Below are 16490 nucleotides of genomic sequence, written 5' to 3'. Positions count from 1 at the left end.
CATGATGTAGCCACGGCTTGTCACTGATATCTGTCACATTGGCCTACTTAGAGGTGATTTTTTTTTTTTAATTTACTCATGAAGGAGAGTTTTTCCTCTTTTTTTAAAACAAAAAGCCTGAAAAGATTTCTCCTCTTTACTTCTATTTGAAATTGTATCAGGGGCTGAAGAGATGGCTCAGCGGTTAAGAGCACTGATTGCTCTTCCCAAGGTCCGAGTTCAATTCCCAGCAACCACATGGTGGCTCACAACCATCTATAACATGATCTGATGACCTCTTCTGGCCTGCAGGGGTACAAGGAGGCAGAGCACTGGATACATAATAAATAAATCTTTAAAACTATCAGATCATTCTATCATGGTGTTATTTGGTATGGAAATTGTATTGCTTTACATGACACATGGTTTAATGAAGAATTGAATAATATTTATGCCATTGTTAGGGGGGGAAAAGGCCCAAGACAGTCTCCACGTTTTCATTTGGAAATATTTTAGGGCCAAGAAAGGCGAATAAGTTGCCTCAATGTTGGAAGAGAGCTGAGCCCTAAGCTTGGTCTTCCCCATTCCCCCAACTCTGCATCCTGCTTGCTCAAGATGAAGGCATACCCCGATTCTTGGTTGTGTGCCCCCTCCGACTGGAACTCATTATTAGCTTAATAAACCGTTGGAATAAATGTCCTATGTTCTCGGGAGAGTGATCCAAAATGCTAACCTCAATGAAGTATAACATTTTCCAAGAGAGCGGGGCCCCAGCGCAGTTGCCAACACCTGTTTTATGTGAGAGACTGTGTGGTTCCGGTTTGCTGAATTTTACATGCATGCAGGCACTTCTCATCAAATTATTAGAAAATATCAATGGAATAACGTTGACAACAGTAGCTGATTTTATCAATGTAGGTCCTCCGAAAGCACAGTATGAGCTCTGAGCTGCTGAGCCATCTCTCTAGCCCCTCAATGCAGATTTAACAAAATAACACACACACACACCCCAATAAGCTGAAACTTCAATTAAGAAATGACACTTCTCAGGAGGCTTAAATCTTCCTTCCACTGGGAGACTAGTGTCGGGGGCATCTCCATCAGAGGGCCTCCAGGTGCTGCATTTAAGTGTTGTTAACTTTTGCACTTTTATTAGCTTTAGCTCTGTGTAACTTAGCCCCAGGACACTCCCTTCCAGCTCTGTAGTCTGCTAGTACTGTGGTCCCTCCTTGCCAGGTTGCCTGGACGAAGTTCTAACATAAATACCAGGCCCATCCTGCTGGCCGCTCTGTGTAGGGGGCTGGCTAGACAGGCTCCATCTTCAAGCCCACTTTCAGTGCCCCTGAAACTGGGAACCGCTTGCCTGGGCCTGCAGCATCTCAGCTGGGTAAGGCTGGCACGTGTCCCCGCCTCCCTCCCCAGGGACCATCCTGCATCCCTCCCTGTGATGTCAGCGGAATCTTGAGCTGGATTGAGGGAAAGGCCCACGATTTCCCCCGCTAGAGGGTTCCAGATGGGGTGGACCCAGGGGTGGCCGCCCGGGGCCGGAGCTCCAGCCTCGCGTCCCCGGGCGCCGCCCCCGTGTCCCGCCCGCGCCACGCTCCGCCCCGGTCGCCGCTCGTCCCGCGTGGGAGCCGACCCGGCTCAGCCTGATTTACGGCTCTGCTGAAAACCGCTCGCGCGGCTCCCGCAGCATCAGCACCGGTGGCTGCAGCGGCAGCAACAAGTCGGGTAAGTGGGCTTGGCTGGAACCATGCGCCCGCAACCCCCGCCCCACGGACATGCGGGGAGGTGGTCCCGGCTGCACAACGTCGCGGGGAGCCGGGCTGGTCGGCTTCCTCGCAGCCACCTGCACGAACTCGCGTGAGCACGAATCCACGCAGTCACTAGCGGGAGCGGGGACTAGGGAAACTGGGACCTCAGGCAGGTGCTGCCCAGCCTGCCCAGCTCTACACAGGAAATCGCAATCCCTTTTGCTAACCTGTGCTCCGGGTTTCCGCTGGGCGGGTGAAAGCCTGGTGCTTGGGAGTGCGTGGTTTTTCCTATCTCTCTTCTCCCAACAAGCCTTCCTTCCCACTGCCGCTCTAGAATCTTCTCTTCCTATCCTTGCACCCCTTGCCAGAGTCTTCAGCCCGGGGCTGGGCCAGGGTTTGCATCCTACTAAACATCCCAGGGCAGCACAGGAAGATTCCCCTTTGCTGGGGTCCAGAGACTTAACAACCTGGAAAAATGTGCCTGCCTGGCCAACGGGGCACCATTTCTGTCTCAGCTTCTGGAGGCGGTTAAGGGTGTAACACAGACTCTTCACCCTAAGATGCTATCTGCGCTTCTTCCCTGGGACTGGGTGCTCCTTGTTACCGTTCTCGGAGGAAATGAGTACCAGGCCCTTTGCAAAATTGGCTTGTAATAGTCATCTGTTGCCAAGGCAAAGGTGACAAATATGCAAAGGCAACGAGAACTTCCTGTTTTTGGAGGAGTTATGCTGACAACCCCCTGGTTCCAAGACTCTAGAAGTTGTCATGCTAAAAACAGCATCAGAGGCAAGGCAGAGCCACTCAGAACATTCTATTGCCATAGGATCTTGGCCATGGCCCTGCTTATATCGAATGATATCTGACACATTGGGTTCCTGTCGTGCTGGACCATTATGTTAACGCTTTGATTTTTATGTCATCACACTAGTAATTAAAAATATTAAAGTTCTGAGCAGACAAGATGGCTCAGCAAGCAAAGTCATGTGTCACCAAGCCGGATGATGTGAGTTCAATCCCCAGGATGCACATGGTGGAAGGAAAGAACTCATTCACACAGTTGTCCTCAGACTTACACACACACACACACACACACACACACACACACACACACACACACACACACCAAATAAATAAGGAATGCTATTTATTAAAAAATAAAAAAATACTAAGAAAAACGCGAGGTTGATATTTTTTTTCAACTCATGGTATAGTTAAAGCTACTCAGCTTAGCTTCATTCATCTCTCCCAGACTTGAGAAAAGGTTGCCAGGCTTCTCTTAAAACCTATCCTGACAATTCATGTGGGGCTTCCCAGGTTTCATATTCCTGTGGGATGCATTTCCTCATAGCATGTCGAATTCAGGAGGGCAAGGACCTCGAGTTCTGTTTCTGAGCAACTCTCCTCCACACCTGGGGCTTATTACCTCACCTCCTTGCTCTAGTTCTTTCCCTCTTCGTAAGAGTGTTAGCTACCTTGGCTAAGCTAGGCTGGGGTTGGATTATCGATGTTCCGGCCTCTGCAGGCCCTGGCTGGCATCTGTAGCCTACCAGAAGTGATAGCACTTAGCAGAAGCAGCAGGCCACACAGAATGGAGAGGATGTGGCTGCGTTTGGCACAGGGGTTTAGGTTTTAATTTCAACATAAAAGCCAACATTATATAGGCAATAGTTGCTTAAAACCAAGAAGCCTGAACTGGGATAGCCACTCTAGAAATTAGCATGGAGATTTCTCAGGAAACTAAAAAATAGGAAGATCATACGCCCCGGCTATACCACTCCCAGGCATATCCCCAAAGGACTCTGTTTTCTACTACAGAGATACTTGCTCATCTGTTTTTATTGTTGCACTGTTCACGGTAGCTAAGCATTCGAGCCAGCCTAGGCGCCTGTCAACAGAAGCACGGGTTAAACAAAACACAGTATAAAACAGCTGTTAAGGAAAGTGAAATCATAGTATTTGCAGGGGAATGAACAGGACAGGGCTTTGTGTTCGATGAAATAAGTGAGGCTCAGAAGACAAGTATTATGCTTTCTCTCATACAAGGAGCTTAGAAATTAACTTTTATATATGTGTGGGTATGTGTGTGCATTTATTTGTTTAGGTGGATGTTGGTCACAGAAGAAGAAAGCAGGATAAAGGGATGCCATAAGGAAAGAGATGGGACAGTAACAGAACTCATGTGACTTGAAAGTGGAGGTGGATTTTGGGATGGGGGAGGGGCAGAGAGATAGATGGTATGAAGACACTTCGGGGGGGGGGGGCGCAATATGAACAAAGTAGGCATGAAAGTGCCGCAGTGAAACTTGTTACTTTGATGATTAAAAAAAAAAAAAAAAAAAAAGCGAACTAAAAACAAAAAGCCACTTAAGAGCAGCCATCACTGTCAGCCAGTGGCATTTCGGTAGCCTTTGATAGACATGTAAACAGGGGCCTTCTCTCTCCTCCCAGGACTTTCAGAGGGATGCAACAGACGACTTTTGAGGAAAGCCAGTATCGTTGGCAGGACTCGCTGGAGAATGTCGCTGTGTGCCTGCCGTTCCGCTGCCCGAGGTGTGGAGACCATACCAGATTTAGAAGCTTGTCGTCCTTAAAGGCCCATCTGGAATTCAGTCATAGCTATGAGGAGCGGACCCTCCTGACAAAATGCAGCCTCCTGCCATCTCTCAAAGACACAGAGCTACTCAGTTCTTCAGAACTCCCGAAGCAGGGGAAACTGCTCCGGGGCCACGCAAGGGTGGCCAAACAGAAGCCGAGCTATGTTAACTTATACAGCATCTCCCACGGGCACTCCAAGGACCCCAAACCCTTCGAGATGGTGGCAGAGAGACCCGTGTCCTATGTGCAGACCTACACAGCCGTGGACATTCGGGCCGATTCTCTGGATGCTCCCCGGTCAAGCCCTGGACTTCCCACCCAAGACACCAAAGCTGCTTTCGAAGCTCACGTCAGAGAAAAGTTCAACCGCATGGTAGAGGCTGTGGACAGGACCATCGAGAAGAGAATCGATAAACTCACCAAAGAGCTGGCCCAGAAAACCGCCGAACTGTTGGAAGTGCGGGCAGCCTTTGTGCAGCTGACTCGCAAGAAGCAGGAAGTTCAGAGGCGAGAACGGGCCCTGAACAAGCAGGTGGATGTGGCCGTGGAAATGATCGCGGTGCTGAAGCAGCGCCTGACAGAGTCCGAGGAGGAACTCCTGAGGAAAGAGGAGTAAGTGATGCTGAAACTGGATGCTAAGCCATGCATGGGGGACCCCGCCCCCTCCCCTCCCCAAGTTACAAGCAGATGTTCAGCGAGGTTTGGTGTGTGTCATCTTGCACGTGTCTTGGCTGCATTCCTCACTGGTTTACTAAGACCAGGAGGCAGGAAGCTTCGGTCTTATGCACCTTCCTTGGATATGGTGCCCTGTGTGGCAGCATTAATCTAGTTAATATCTTACTCCCGGTTACCTTGGAAACTGGTCCATGGGTGGTGGTAGAGAGAAAGATAACACAGCCTGCCCATAAACCTACCTACAGTGTGCAAATGTACGTTGAATGGGAAGGCAGAATAACATGCTGGGAGGACCATTCCACCAGTGTGCGCAGATTTATATAGTCAAGAACAAGAGATGATGTCTCGTTCTAGTATAAAATATGCTCCAAGTACAAATACTCTGGGCGTGTTTGCCTGTGATACGTTTCTTTCTTAAATTATACTAGCTAAAATGTCCAGAAAAACTACCTACTAGAGAGAACTTCACTTGCTATCACTAAATATTTATGTTCCCACTGAAGGGATGCCTAGGTACTTTTTAATCACACTAGACATTTTAGAGACTATGTGGTTAGGATGGCTTTGAATCAGCTGCTGTGTTAGTTACTTTGTAAGCAGCTATGACAAAATGCCAGAGGAAAGTAATTTAAGGAAGGAAGAAGGTTTTATCCTGGGTCACAGTTAGAGGGCATATAGTTCATGCTGGTAGGGAAGTCACGGTGGCAAGAACAGGAGGCAGCTGGTTAAACTGCATCTATAATCAGGAAGCAGAGAGAGGTGAATGCTGGTGCTCAGTTTGTTTTCTCCTTTTTATTCAGTCTTGGACCCCAGCCCATGAGACTGTGTTGTTCATAGTTACTTAGTCTTCCTGACTGTAATTAATTTTAATTGTCAGCTGGCTACAATTTAAAATCATCTGGAAAGAGAGTCTCAATGAGGTTGGCTGGTGGGCCTGTGTAGGGGATTGTCTTAATTATATTAACTGACCTGGGAGAACCTAGCCCACTGTGGGCAGCTCCATTACCTACGTAAAACATCACAGACTGTATTAACTCTGTGGGGCTGCAGGTGGGGAGGGTGAACACAAGGAAGCCAGGTGTGCATGTATCTGTTTTTTCTCTCTGCTCATGACTATGGATATGACTGGCTGCGTCAAGTTCCTGCCTTTGTCGCTTTCTTAATATGATGTATGGAGAACTGGAACTGTCCTTTCTCCCATAAGTTGCTTTTTTTTTTTTTTTTTTTTTTTTTTTTTTAAATCACAGCAGCACAGAGAAAACTAGGACAGCAGCTCAGTTAAAACTTTCTGGAAATAGCTTCGTAGATACAGCATGAAGTGTGTTTCATGGCAATTCTAAATCCCATCCTGCTGACATTCAAGATGAAGCGCCAGTGCTACTGACTTTCTTTGTTCTTAGGAAAGTGGCCACTAATGAATGTATCACTTTTGTTGAGGTCCTTTGGCCTCTGGTGCTTCCTGGTAGGGCCACAGTGGAGACTCTGCAATGCTGTGAGATGGCAGATAGGAATGTTGTAAGAGTAGAGAAAAAGCCTAGGCCAACTTTCTGATATTTTTGTCTTATTTAATAGCTGTGCATTTACAGGGCTACAAATTAGTGCATTCATTTCGTATGTTTTATAATTGGCTCCTAGTACAAATAGTAGTGGGCGTGGGTTTAGAGGCAGCAGCTGCATTGACTAGAGTGGTAGCTAACAGAAGGGCGTTTGTGTGGTCAGACTCTGTTGTTGTCAAGGGTTCACTTTCACTGGAGACAGTGGACTCAACCAGTGATTTGTCCTTTAAATGAGTGGGGGGTAATGGCTGGGTATGTACTCACTTGGTAGAGTGTTAGCCTTGCACACATAAAGCCTTAGGTTCGATTGCCAGCACTCAGAAAGCTCCATCATGGTGCACAACTGGAGTCCTACAATCCAGCACTGTGGGTGGGAAGAGAGGAAGATCAGAAGGTCTAAGTCAGTCTCAGCTCCATTGGAATGGAAGGCCAACCTAGGCTCCATGAGATGCTCCCTCAACATAATTAACTAATTAATAATTAGTAAGTGTGATCCATCTGCAGATTGATAGTGGTAGTTTTTGTTCACCCAGAGTTGCCACTTGAACAGACACTTGTGAACACACATGCGTTCTCTCTCCTTCCCAAGCCCACCCTTCCCCACCCTCAGGAGACAGCACTGTGATGCTTCCAGAACCCTTTCCACCCTGTCTCGTGTTCACATGGCCACTGTAACTCAAGCACACGCTCTTACTGTTCCTCTAGTGGAATCCTGACACACACTGCTGTGCCTTTTGACCTTACAACTATTTATGCTTTCACAAGGCATGCCTCTCTAGGGTCTCTTGCACAGTAGACAGAATTCTGCCATTCCTGTGGCCTGGTGGTGCATGCTATTCTTTGGCATGGCTGTACTGTGGTTGTTTTAACCAACGCACCATTGAGTGTACCCGTTTCCTAGAATTAAATATCCTGTCCCAGCTAAATATCTCATCACATCTTTGTTCACATTTGTGTGAGTTATAATCTGGCATTTGTCTATTTATTGTCTGGAATTTATGTCATTTTGCTAAACATGCACATGGCTACTGAGCGGGTAATCCTGCCATCGTCTTTTTTCTTAATATATCATGTTTGGGTTGACAGAATTTAAAAAAGGAATATTTAGTTTAAAATTAAAAAAAACCCACTTGGAATAAAAATATAGAGAATTGGCTTTAAACTCTCTAATATAAAGACATCATTTTTCTCAGCCTCCATTTGAGGCATCTTGGTAGCTTCTGTATTCAAGCCTTAAATGAAAACATTCTCTGTACATGGGTTGGAATTGAAAGGGTCTTCTTCTCAGGAGGGACACTGGGTCTCTTGGTCCTAGTGTGACAAAGACAAAGACAGTACCCTCTGTCCCTCAGTATCTGCAGAGCCCGGCTCCTGCCCTACCCCCAGCTCTGCCTTCTGATTGGGAACACAGAGACAGCAGCTGTCTGTCAGCCACACCAGTGTATCCCAACTAAGTTGATTTGATTGTATTTGCCTGGCTGAGTTCCTCCCCATGCCCTCATTCCCTTAGAGTGTACGGCCCAGAGAAGTGGCATTTCTGAAAGCAAAGACCCCTTACAGCCAAAGAAACTTCCAGATAATTCCTAATAAGGTTCCATTGTGAGTTCTCTAGGCTCTAGGGTCAAGGCTGAGCATTCGTTTCTGAACAAACACAGGTTGTTACTGTCCCGTTTGAGATTCATTTAAATCTGGGCAAACTTCAAAATCCAGAGATCAGATTTGGTCAGAGTAAACAGACACATAAGAAAGCAAATGCAATAAAAATACCTTTCACTGCAACTGAAATTAATGGCTCCGGGGACAGTTGGACGTGGTGATATTTCCCTATAATCATAGTACTTGGAAGGCTAAGGTCAAGGATTGGTGCCTTGGTTAACTTGAACTGTCAACTTGACACACCCTGGAATTATCTGGGAGAGGGGTTCTTGAATGAGAGACTGCCATATCAGGTTGGCCTGTGGGCATGGCTAGGTGATGATCTTGTTTGTTAATTGATGTATGGGGCGGGGTCTAGCCCACTGTGGGTGGCACCATTCCCTAGGAAGGGGACCCATGCTATATCATAGCTAAGCTCAGGATAGCTGACCATAAACTTGCCTGCCACCCAGCATCCTCCTCCACTGTTCCTGCCATACGTCTTTGGCAGTGAATTGTGTTGCCTGTTTGGAGGGGATGCTGTTTGAAATAGTAAGCAGGCCTGCCCTCAATGTTCTGTCGTGAGTTCCGCCTTGGCTTCCCGCAGCGATGGGCTATGACCTAGGATTGTAAAGGGAATAAACCTGTTCCTCCCCAAAGGTGTCTCCGATCAAAGTATTTTGTCAGAGCAACAGAAAGGAAACGAGAATTCTGAGCTGTAAATTGAGTTCCAGGCCAGCCTGGACTCTAGAATAGAGACCTTGTCTCACTAGCAGAGCAAACTCAAAACCAAACCAACTAAACAAAGCCCTGGGGTCATCTCCAGACTGTATCAACTTGGTCTACAAGAGCTACATAGTCCTAAGCAGAGGAGGTGATTAGAGTTGGCTATTTTTTGTGCAGTTGTCCTGTGTCCCCTTGGCAGGATATCCATAAGTTCTGCAGTGCCAATCTGAAAAAGGAATTTTCCTGTCATCCTCACAAAGTCAGTGTGGCTTTAAAGGCCCCATGAGAGATGCCTTTACTTATTGACGAGCAGTTAGGGCTGCTGGGTAGTGCTGTCTCTAATCTGGTAAATCGATCCAGGCCACCTTGCAGTAAGGGATCCCTAACCAGAACGATGGAGTTAGATAGTCCCTCAGTTGGTTACTTGTAATTTAGTAATACCAAATTGATTACACATTTGGAACATGCTACTGGGCTATCTTTGATGTGCCCAGTGTTGGGAAAGGCATATCTGGAAAGCAGAAAATCCTTATTTTTCCTCAAGGTGTACATGCAGAAAGCATAATGTATACCCATAAGCATACCCTGTACACACATGGGGGCAGGGATTTGTTACATGTACTGTGGTGTGTGTGTGTGTGTGTGCATGTGTGTGTGTGTGTTTCTGAGTGTGTATGCAACTGTACTGTTGTTCTTCAGGCACTGTCTTTAAGATATCTCTAACTGGTCTGGAACTAGGCAAATAGGCTAGGCTGACTGGCCCCTGTGCCTCGAGGATTCTCCCCTCTCACTAATTACAAGCATGCACCACTGTACCCATCTTTTTAAAAAGTAAGTTTGGGTGGGGGAGTTGGGGATCAGATTTAAGTTCTCATGTTTGCAAGGCAAGCATTGCATGGACTGAGGTGTCTCCCCAGCCTGCCCCGCCCCTGACCTTGTATAATTTTCACTCAGGGTAGATCCAGCCTCCCCATGCTGAGATCTCAGGCGTGTGGCACCGTGCTTGGCTACATGGTAGCTTTAGCGAGTGCCTGAGTGGAGGCCACAATTTCAAGTTAATAAGAAGTTAAAGATTACACCCGTCCTCCTAGAGGGGCCACGGAAAGGGGAAGAAGAGAAGGGGTGTGTTGTTGTGGTGAGCAGGGAGACAGTTTCACCGAAAGCCAGAGAGGCCCTAAGTGCCTCTGTGGTCAGTGATTTTTGGAACAGGAAGATGCCCTGCACACACACACACACACACACACACACACACACACACACACCACAGTACATGTAACAAATCCCTGCCCCTATGTGTGTACAGGGTATGCTGAGAACCTGGGAGTGGCTTGCTGAGGAACAGATTCTGTGACAGAGCTGGGTGTGAAACCCAGTTGCCCCCTTTCCTTGCGGAGGCTCACTGTGTCCTTGCTAGGCTTCTGATGATGGAAGACTTCCCCCAAAGCGTAGGCACTTACATAATCCCAAGCATGGCCCATTTTGGAATAGCTGGCTTCTCAGCTATTTTGAGACGGCTGCTATGGTGACGTCATTTATTTTCTCTGATGTGATTAAAAGAGAATTGTCAGGTGGCATCGGAGGTGTTGGAAATGGGAACCTGGTAGTATCCTCTCAGGGTCATGATGCGGAGCTTCTGAAATAACGGGCTCAGGGCTTTCAACTTGGCCCTCCAGATGTCCTCACCCAGGCAGGGTGGGGGGCATATGCCACTGTCAGCCTTGGATAGAGGTGATGGGGGAGCTCTGATTCCATCTGTGATTTTTAATTTTGTGCTTTGTAAGCTAAAGTAGGTAGCCGCTCTTTCCCTCTCCTCTCTGTCATTTGCTGGGGTCTCAGCCCCTGCAAGGAGATGGCTATGTCCAGAGAGCCTGACAAGTGTCAGGTCTTGTTGTAGGATCTGGCCAGACAGCGGTAAGCAAGGCAAAGCCCCTGCATTAGGGGAACTTAACAACCAGCAAGCAAATGACAGCAAACGGAGTCCTGTGATGAGATGGAAGGGCACAGAAAGGTAATCTGAGCCAGTGATGTCTGTTTGGCTGTGGACTTCGGACCTTATACAGGCAAGCTGGGAGCTGGCAGCACAGCTCAGGATCAGTGAGTTTGTGGTACAAGCCTGAAGACCACATTCAGCTCCCCAGGGCCCACATAAAAAGCCAAGTGTGGCTGCGCATATGCCTGTAACCTTCAGTGCTATGGGGATTGCTGGCCACCACCCTGGCCCCAGGTTCAGTGAGAGACCCTGTCCCAAGGGAATACAATGGGGAAAAACAGAGAGTAACATCCAGCATGAGACAGTAGCCTCCACCCACACACAGGAACGGGTGCGTATAAAACACACACACCCAAAGGCAACGTTGAGTATCGATTGACACTATTTCCATTTCGGGATCAGCTAAAGCAGTGAGTGGACAACATGGTGGTCTCTGCCCATCCTCATTTAGGATGGTAGCCAAAAGCCATCCGATGGTGAAAAGCAGAGATTGTGGGGGGCGGGGGGCCACCTGTGGGGCCCACGCTATTAGTTCACCTCTAAGACTTATTTCAATTTATGAGTGTGTTTCTGCGTGTATGTGTTTCGGCACCATGTGGGCACAGTGCCTGTGGAGGCCAGAGGATGGAGACGCTCCTCCTCCTCCATTCCTGGAACCGGAGTTACAGATGGTTGTAAGCCACCGTGTGACCCTGAACCCAGGTCCTCTGCGAGATCAGCCCGTGTTCTTTACCTCCGTGTCCTCTCTGCAGACCTTAGTTCAGGTCTCTAGACAATCTCTGTTTCTTTCGGACAAAATAAAGAGGATGTCAAATGTGTTTTCTTAGGGATAGCGTGAAAGAAAAAATTTTTTTAGAGTTCCAGGAAAATATAGTTTCTGGTTCTGTCTTTCTCTCCATTTTTTTCCTCTTCTTTTCGCATCCTAGCTGAGCAATTTAGGATGTGGTACTAGTCTACTTAAAATCAATAAATCAATTTGATTTTCTGACTAGAAAAAGGTTGTTAAAAAAAAAACCTTCGCGTGCGTGTGTATGATACGCACACGCTTCAGTGGGTGTGAGCAGGTTGTGAGTGTGTGTATCTGCGGCCAGAGGTCAGAGGCTGGGTGTTTTCCTTTAGCAATCTCTACCTTAGCTTTTAAGACAGAGTTTCTTACTTATCAATGCAGCTGGGCTGGCTGGCCAGTGAGCTGGAGGGATTCATCCATCTCTGCTCCTCCACTGGGCACTGGGGTGGGATATGTGCTACCAAGTCAGGTTTTATGTGTATTTTGGGGATCAAACCCAAGTGCTCATGTTTGCAGAGGGCACTTTACCCTCTGAGATATCTCCCCTAATCTGCCACCCTTCCCCCCAAAAAATCTTATTTGAAAATGCAAAAAAAGAAAAGTGAGGCAAGGGGCCAGAAAAACAAAGAGAAGCCGATCGGTGTCAAGCTTGGGTGGTCCCCTGGAGAGCATGGGACCCTGCTCTGGCTTCCAAGCTTGCAGCTAGGCTCCCAGTGCCTGGAGGGAGTGGTTCTTTCATGTTGGCTTGTCTCACAGCTGACATTACAGACCATCTGAGGTGCTGTGTGATCAATAGTTAGACTATTTTTAGCTGGAGGTATTTTTATCATTTCATATACTCCCTAATAGGTTCATAAATCAGTAACGTAAGATGAAATTTAAATAACTCGCCTGAGTCTTCCTTTGGGAAGGGAAGCCCTCTGTGATTTTTTAAGAGTAGAAAATGGGAATCCATTTTAGATTCCACCGTACTCCAGTAGGAGATGTCTGTGGTTTAGTCATTGGCTTACGCTCCAAGACTATCTGGAAAGGAACAAAGGAAGCGAACGGGTTTTTTTCCTGGTTGGTCGGATGCTCAGCTAGAGCTCTGGTTGTACATTTGTACTTCATTAAGGATTTGTTAGGTCTCTGTTATCTGCTGGGCTCCTGTGGACTACAGCAAGATGGTTCATCTTGCTGGTCAATTTGATGGGATTTAGAATCACCATGGAGACAAATCTCCGGGCACATCTGTGAGGTCTTATCTCAATTAGGGTAGCTGAGTGGAAAGATCCATCTGAAATGTGGGCAACAGCACTCTAAGGGTCAGAATCCAGGACTAAATAACAAAGAAGAGGGGAACTGAGTACCGGCACGCACGCATCCCTCTCTGCTTCCTAACGGTGGATGCCATGGACCAGCTGCATCCTCTGGGACTGTGAGCCAAAATAACTGTTTCTTTCATTAAGATGCTTTTTGGAACATCTTCTGCCACAGCAAGGCTAGGAACTAATATCCTCTCCCAACTCAGTGACTGTCTGATGAAGTGAGTAAGTCACACAGGTCTCCTGTGGTGTGTGCGGCCCCAACAGGGAAAAAGTCCTGTGGCAGGTCACAGCCCTCTGTCACTACACTTGGGAGGTCAGGGGTGGGTGAGAATGGTTCCTCTAGGAACCTCTAGAAAACAGCATTAAGGCAAGGGGCTAGGGAGAGGTTCTGGCTGAGAGAACAGCATGTGACAGGCAAGAATCTGGCTGGGTGCTGGAATGAAGTCGGATAAGAAATGGTCTTTGGTAGCAAGCTGCCGTAGGTGACTGGGGCATGCAAATTGTGAAAATCATAATATATTAATGTTCACTTCTATCCATTCCTTTCCCCACTCTGTGTGTGTGTGTGTGTGTGTGTGTGTGTGTGTGTGTGTGTGAAAGCCAGATAGATGTCAGCCTTGGGTGTAGTTCCACAGGTACCCACCACCTTGTTTTTTTGAGACAGAGTATCTCATTGACGTTGCACTCACCGAGTAGGCTAGGATGGCAGGCCAGTGATCCCCATAGATCTGCTTGTCTCTGTCTCCAGCAGTGCTAGGATTATAAGCCAGAATCCCCATGCCTAGTTGTCTTTACTCACGGAGCCATCGCCTCCCCACTTCTGAATTTGCGTTCCAAATCTGCTTCTAGGTGGGCTGATCACATGACAGTGCATTTTTATTTTTCTCAAGGTTATCTGCCTTTAACTCATCTCAGAAGAAGTAGTCCAAAGGCTTCGATCACTAAAGGTGTACGCGAGATGGCTTAGCAAGTTAGAGGTATTTGTTACCAAGCCTGAAGGGCTGAGTTGGAACTCCAGAATGCACGTGGTAGGAAGAGAGAACTCACTTCTGTATGTCATCTTCTGCCCTCCACATATGCCCTGTGGCATGTGCATGCACGCTTGGGGGGCACTCGTGCATGTGCACACACACACACACACACACACACACACACGCACGCACATTAAATAAATAAATGCAATAATAAATAAAAGTAATGTTATTCAGCTAGCAGAGTTTAGGGCCATCTATAAAGGAGTGAACAGATGAGTAAGCAAATATGTTTTTCTCACTATAGTTTTGACTGCATGGAAAAGGCTTTCCCCTCTGTGCCTCCTTTGGCTGTGCTGATTTCCAAATGCCTTTGAGTCCCAGGGCTGAATCAGAGTGCCACGGCTGCAAACCACTCAGCACAGTAATGAGCAGCAACGTCAATTTCTTATACTCTAACTGCCATTTTCCCCTTTTAGAGCCAAATGTTCCTGTTAGTGGGGATATTTTCCATAAAATCTTGGGCTTAGTAATATTTTACTCTTCTTTTAAAACAATAAATGGCAAGACGAAGATGGGACAGGAAGTGACTTAAAAGTGGTTAAAGAGATTTTGTTTTTCCCCTTATACCTTGACTAAGATTGGCCCTTATCTCTGTAGCTGGCCTTGCAGAGCTTCACACAGTGCTCTGACTCAGCAGGGCGAGAACCTAAATTAAGACTGTGAAAAAAAAAAAGTTTCACTACTCTTCGGGATTGCACTGTGTTGTTCTCTTTCTTAGTCATAAGCCTCGCCGTTGTATCCTTCAGGATCTACCGTCTGCCATGTCTGCCTCAGCCACCACACAAAACAACTTACCTGTTAGCACAAAGCCCAGATTTTATGTGCGATGACTACTTCCCCCCAAACGACTTAGTAAGAGGAGGGATATCGTTTTACAAGTTTCACCAATACTGCCTACTCACAAATTTTTATTCATTATTATTGCATGTGTCGGGGAGTATGGATGGGTGTGTGGAGGTCAAAGGACAACTTTTGGGAGATGGTAGTCTCTGGGTTGTTGTTGTTGGTGGTGGTGGTGGTGGTGGTGGTACTGGAGACCAGACTCAGGTTGTAGGCTCTTGCTTCAAGCTGTCTTACCCACTGACCCTTCCCCTCCACCCTGCGGCTACTTTTGGTACCTAGCTTCACAGAGCACAGCAGGGTTTCAGTAGCTCCACCTCTTCCATTTGGTAACAGTTTATTGCTTTGGGGAGAATACATGAAAGAAGTATGGGGTCGCGCACAGTCCCAGTGGGCAGCTGAGGGGTATATGACGCTTCTTTACACATGATGTCATGCCAAAACTCAACAACCACGGGGTCATTTCTAGCAGAGTGACAATGCTGTGGACTCTGAAGCCAGATCATGAACATTATATTCTCTTATATTGAGTCCTATTTTTTTTTTTTTTTCTGTTAGGTATCTTGAACAAGTGTTTTGTGGCTTGGAGTCTAATTACTAAAGAAGTTATGACTGCAGTGGGGTAACTCCCTCTCTCCCACCTCCCACCCACCTTTTGTTGTTGTTGTTTTAATTTTTGAGGCAAGAGTCTCATGTAGTCCAGGTTGGCCCTGAACTCACTAGGTAGCTGAGGATGACCTTGAACTTCTTTTTAATTCTCCTTCCTCCACCTCCCGAATGCTGGGCTTGCAGGCATGCACCGCCGTGCCCAGTTTTATGTGCATCTCGGGATCACACCCAGGGCTTTGTACACGCTCGGATAGCTGTACCAACAAAGCTGCAGGTTCAGCTCTAACCTTCATACTTTCCTACCAAGAACCCCTCCCTACCATTCCTTAGGGAGAGAAAGGCGTGGTTCTCAGCGATCGCCAGGGGTCTCTCATCTCTTTCTTTGTAACCCTGGGATCTTGGAGTCTCCCAGCGCCTTCCTCTGTGCACGTGTCCTGGCAGCCACTCCGATCCATCTTGCATGCCTGTGGTATATGTAGTTTATGATTCCCAGGTGTCGTTGTGATGTCTTCCTCGGGACATCCTTGAGGTGTCTTCATCTAAAAGGCGGATACTGACTTTGCTTTCTGAAATATCACCACTGCCCACCCCCCCCCACCCCACCCCCTTCACTTTGTCACCTTGTAACTAGTTTCAATGTTGTTAACTTCTGACATACACATTTATTTTTACATTCTATGGCAACTTTGCCTCAACAGGCAATCCCATGCCTCCTGTCATTCCCATGGCCGTCACCAAGCCTGATGCCTTGCAGGTGTCCGTCGGGATGCCACGAGTGACTGACTTCTGGTGTGCTTTGTCCTTGCAGGGAAGTCGTCACGTTCAACCATTTCCTAGAAGCGGCTGCGGAAAAGGAGGTCCAAGGGAAAGCGAGGCTCCGGGACTTTATCGAGAACCTGCTGCAGCGGGTAGAATTGGCCGAGAAGCAATTGGAATACTATCAGAGCCAGCAGGCCTCTGGCTTCAGCCGTGATGCTAGCGAGCGCGTGGTGAGTCCTCACCC

The 16490-nt window shown here is 47.4% G+C and overlaps 1 protein-coding gene across 1 annotated transcript in view; it reads left to right on the top strand.

Annotated features, from left to right (window-relative positions):
- Positions 1-1416: 1416 nt before the first annotated feature.
- Znf365 (zinc finger protein 365) overlaps positions 1417-16490 on the top strand; it is a 21408-nt gene continuing 6334 nt past the window's right edge. Inside the window, exons 1-3 of the mRNA XM_051153184.1 lie at positions 1417-1710; positions 4182-4940; positions 16296-16476. Coding sequence (XP_051009141.1) covers positions 4195-4940; positions 16296-16476 — 927 coding nt within the window. The 5' untranslated portion in view covers positions 1417-1710; positions 4182-4194. The remainder of the gene's footprint in view (positions 1711-4181; positions 4941-16295; positions 16477-16490) is intronic.

The sequence above is a fragment of the Acomys russatus genome, chromosome 11, assembly GCF_903995435.1.
Source record: "Acomys russatus chromosome 11, mAcoRus1.1, whole genome shotgun sequence".
Classification (NCBI taxonomy): Eukaryota; Metazoa; Chordata; class Mammalia; order Rodentia; family Muridae; genus Acomys; species Acomys russatus.
The sequence above is the reverse complement of the archived record's forward strand: the minus strand, read 5'-3'. Positions and strand labels throughout refer to the sequence as shown.